This window comes from Drosophila guanche, unplaced genomic scaffold (genome assembly GCF_900245975.1).
Source record: "Drosophila guanche unplaced genomic scaffold, DGUA_6, whole genome shotgun sequence".
NCBI classification, from domain to species: domain Eukaryota; kingdom Metazoa; phylum Arthropoda; class Insecta; order Diptera; family Drosophilidae; genus Drosophila; species Drosophila guanche.
Genome location: NW_022995743.1, coordinates 18,174,956 through 18,179,479, shown reverse-complemented (window position 1 = coordinate 18,179,479; position 4,524 = coordinate 18,174,956). Strand labels below are relative to the sequence as shown.

At 44.2% G+C, this 4,524-nt stretch overlaps 2 protein-coding genes across 2 annotated transcripts; one reads left to right on the top strand and one right to left on the bottom strand.

Moving 5' to 3' along the window:
- Positions 1 to 436: 436 nt before the first annotated feature.
- Positions 437 to 1,587, bottom strand: LOC117592182 (G patch domain and ankyrin repeat-containing protein 1 homolog). The gene has a single exon (XM_034285781.1). The coding sequence runs from the start codon at positions 1,510 to 1,512 to the stop codon at positions 511 to 513; it is 1,002 nt and encodes a 333-aa protein (XP_034141672.1). The 5' UTR covers positions 1,513 to 1,587; the 3' UTR covers positions 437 to 510.
- A 248-nt stretch (positions 1,588 to 1,835) lies between these two features.
- Positions 1,836 to 3,293, top strand: LOC117592181 (DNA repair protein complementing XP-C cells homolog). Its single transcript, XM_034285780.1, has 2 exons — positions 1,836 to 2,328; positions 2,386 to 3,293. The coding sequence occupies exons 1-2, from the start codon at positions 2,135 to 2,137 to the stop codon at positions 3,194 to 3,196; spliced, it is 1,005 nt and encodes a 334-aa protein (XP_034141671.1). The 5' UTR covers positions 1,836 to 2,134; the 3' UTR covers positions 3,197 to 3,293.
- Positions 3,294 to 4,524: the final 1,231 nt, after the last annotated feature.

Here is a 4,524-nt window from a genome sequence, read left to right as displayed (position 1 = left end):
CACGCACACTGAGTGAATTATTTTTATGGCGCTTCGTTTGCGGCCGTAGATGACAGGATAGGATAGAAATCAAAACACTTAGCAGACTTCACCGTGCTGCAGGCCGAATACAACTCAGGGAGCGGATTCGGAGAAGTTCCTTATATACCAGCCAGGACCAGGACAAGAGGCAAGACGCAGGGCGCAGGCGCAAAGCGGAAACGGTGTCAACTGTGTGTGGTGCCATAGTCAATCGAAAAGGAGAAGAGAGCGCACACATGCAACAGCATATCCATGGAGATGAATCAGTTGGAAAGAGCGAAAAGAGACTATACATGAAAATGCTCTCCTTTCTGTCAACCGTCAGCTGTTGATAGCTGTTTGATTGTGGCTAGCACAACACTTACTCTACTTCGTTTTTAGGTACATTCAACTATCATAATAAAAATGCATTACATTAGCAAAAATTGTAAAACTGTACTATAGTTTATTATTGTTACTATATTAATGGAATCTGTCCAAAGTTTCAACTTAATTTAGTTCTTTACGAAGGCGTCGATTACGCTTCCATTCTCGCAATTTTTCCCGCTGCATATCTTGACGAGTATGTCGCTGCTGAAGAACTGGATCCTTTCGCCTTGTCGCGTTCGGATCGAATGCCTTGAAGTGTGTAACCCTTGCGGGTGGCTGCTCAATCCCGAGGCCAGATCTTTGTTTTCGTAGCACAGTTTTCACCGGATATAAGCGTCCACTTTGGGTGGGCCCCAGACCGTGCTCTTGGTCCCATCCCTGTTTGATCATAAGCTGCAGACCACGATTCTTCGCAGATAAATTGAACTTTTCCAGTTTGTGGGACGGAAACGACTTCATATTGAACTGGTGCACGGTGGATGTTTGATGAGTATTCCATGGTGTTTCCTTGTAGTTTCTTTTGCAGACACGACAGTGGAAGGGCATTGTCGTCTCTATTCCTTCCTGTGTGTCATCTTCAGGTGGGCTCGGTGACGTTTCAAGAATTTGTACCACTTCTATGTGCCCTTTCAGCTTAGCCAGTGCGAGAGCCGTGTTACCAGATTTGTCTCGGACATCTGTCTGCGCACCATTATGTAGAAGCCATGACACCGCATCCTTGCAGCCATCACATGCAGCCATCATTAGAGCCGTCCAACCAAAGCCGTCGCAAGCGTTCAGCTGCTTATCTGTGATGTGCATTTGAGACATCTCCTCCACCTTGTTGCCGATGGCAAGACGGAAGAACCTGCTCTTGTCGAACGGCAGCTGAACACTTCTCCTGGATTTATTGGACTTCTTTAGTGTCGGTCTGAAGGCTGGCCGAGTGGCTGGTGTCTCCAAAACTTGTTTGTAAAACATTTGGGCTTCAACTCCGTCCAGGCCATTTATTTTGTGTTTTGTCCCGTTTATCGGTGGCGGGGCAGGTTCTACGTGGCCGGCTCGGACGAAACATTTCAGCTGCATCGGCAATGTGGTTAGTGCTAACCAGTTTGGATGTAATTCGTCTCCCGCTGAATTCATTTTCAAGAAAGGTAAACACTAATTTGATGTGCAACTGTGGTAAAACAAATAAAAATTAGTGCTGCACCCGTTGTATCGGATCTGTCAATGGATTTCCCGATAGTTGTTTTTTATTTCATGGTACGTGTTGCCGGTTAAGTTTAATTTATATTATACCTGTTCTTATATTACGTCCGGATTCACTTTGCATATTATATTATAAGATTATTGATAAGTATCAGATGGATACTTTTGGTCCCACTGATATGTAATTTTTGTGGAATATACGAAATATACACGATATATTTTTCATTGCGTGTGGCGTTTACCAACCCTGACATTTTGACGCAGCTCTCGCCCTCTGCTTTTGGCCTGTTTTTCTTACCAACCGCGCAAATGTATATTTCACGACTTGTTTAAAAAGTCGCTGAAATGAAAAAAAAATTGAAAACAAACGTAGATGACACTGAATAAACTACCTGAAAGCCTGAAAGGAAAGTTAACAAACATCGAAACAGCGGTAATCCGTTTAGAAATCGCGACTTCATGCTGTAATTTAACTGCGCAGTAAAATCAATAACTGTAAGAGCACGCTCTATACCTAAATGTGAAACGCCCAGGAGCAACGGGAACAGTCCGAACAATGTCCGACGAAGAAGACGAATCGGTCTCCGAGGGCTTCTCTGCCAGCGAGGATGAGTGGAAGCCCAACAAAGATGCTCGCGGCGGCGAATCATCGGACGACGACGATAGCGACTTCGATGAGATGCAGCCCGCAGGGGCGGCGGCTTCTGCAGGTCCTAGGGGCCGATCATCTGCTGGCGCATCAAAAAAGAGGTAAGCTGTCAATCGTCGGATATTCGTTCTGATTTCGTTAACACTCCGCTTCTGTAGAGATCAGAAACCGCCAAGCGGCATAAAGGGAGCTTCAGTAAAGAAGCGCAAGCCGAGTGGTCAATCTCTGCGTTCAAAGCTGTACAACAAGTACCGACCGCCGCCGAAGACGTTTCCCACTTCGCCCTCCCAGCAGAACTCGCCATCAGCGTCGGGTTCAAAAAACGCAAGAACGCCCAATGAAAGCGGTGCACAGGATCGGCACTATGCTGATTCCAGCAGTGAATGCAGTGTAGACGACTATTTGGTTAATCCCGCTGACCTCGATCTGCGCTCGAGCTTCTTTTCGGCTCAACCATCGTCAAAGGATAAGTCGCCAGTGCCCCAATTTGATTGCAATGCGGGAATTAAAGCTCACTCTGACTCCGGTTCCGAGGATAACAATGACAGCAGCGTCGAGGACACAGCAACCCATGCGTTTGACTTCCGCGGGCTCCTAGAGAATGCCAACAGTCTGGAGCGCACCAGAGATGCGCTGGCCAACCGCGGCGTCACAGCCGCATCAGCCAAAAATCGTGCTGCAACGATGGATGTCAATGCACTGCTTGCATTGGGCGAAAATCCGAATCAGAATTACGCCAAGGCCATAGACGCTGATAAGGGCGACGTGAAAGAGAAGCGGCCCAGCCGACGAGCTGCAGCAGAAGCCCCTTCGCCACCCATGGACGGACCGCCTCGTCTAAGCAAGACAAAGTCAACGCGCATAAAACGACACACAAAGACGCGGCCCGTGTCCACTGTGGTAGCTGCTGCTCAAGACACAGACGACTCCGATTTTGAGGAAGTGGCAGGTAGGAGGCAATACAAGTAGTTTGTCAACGCTCCAGAATGCGATTTTAGTGTGGAGCATGCTTATGAAAGTTGGTTGTGGCGCTCGATGGTATGGTATTAACGGGATCCTCGTATCTTAAAAACAAAAGCTTCCAAATTGCTCCGTATGAGACTGTAGTTTTGTTTTCTACTTTATTTGTCCAGTGAACATAGAAATTACTTACACTCGTAAGGTACTTAACGGATTGAAGCTGTGTAGTCTTATGTATCTCTTTCGATATACATACATACATACATATGTACCTATTTACTGTAACATATTGTTAGTCGATCACATTCTCCACAGTAGACGATGGCTTTTGTTGAGAATGCTTGCTTTAACCCGAAAAGAATCAAACCTAAAAATAAGTCATGATAACCCGTGAACAATTAGCCAGCCAGTCGCAGCGCAAAGTCGAGTGGTGTATTTGTCAGAATCTGGACACACCTTCGTGCGTACCACATATGGACCTACTATGAAACGAAATCGAAAGTTCAACTAGTATAGAGGCTGGCTGGTCGCAACAAAATCTTAAATGCTGTTTTTAAATAGGATCTCACGAGTGAGCGACAGAATGCAAAGTTGGGGGGGGGATTAAATGGGATGACTTCTGAAAGATAATTCAAAAGATTTTGATTTTCTGTTTCTAAATGTGGTTTAATTGTCTGCACCCACGAGTTAACGGAAAACATGAAATGCACCCAAATGCACTTACATACTTCATATACATATAAAGCTATGTATGTACATAGGCTTGTTTTTTGGGAGTTTGAAATTTTCGATGAGGGGAAAAGAAAACAAACCAAAGTTCAAAATATAAGCAAATTTAAAATGCAAAGTCGAAAAAGAAAAAACATTTGTGTAATTACTTTATGGCAATTTTAAGTGTTTCAAACGAACAAAAATGAACAACAAATAGCTAACCTAACCAATTAGAACTGATGTTTAACGAATTTACTTTAGCAAAATTATATTCATTCCACAAAGTATTTAGTATTTAGCATTAGCATCAAAAACAAAAACTAAAAATAATGGGAAAAAACCAGAATCCGCAGTTTTAGCGCAATTTTGTGAATGTTGATTGTACTTTTTAAATACTTCAGTAATTAAAACTTTAAGCGCACTTTAAATGAAATAAATAAATGCAAAATGTTAAAAGGAGTTAATGGCTCTGGTCTGCTCTATGCTATCTCGGGGTTGGTTTGCTATGCTATTTATTACCCAGTCTCAAGTCCCTCACAATAACATGAGTGTTACCACATCCTCATTGTACCCTACTCCACTTCCCATTTCAGACGCGGAACTTGGCCTCGACGAGGATGGTGCCG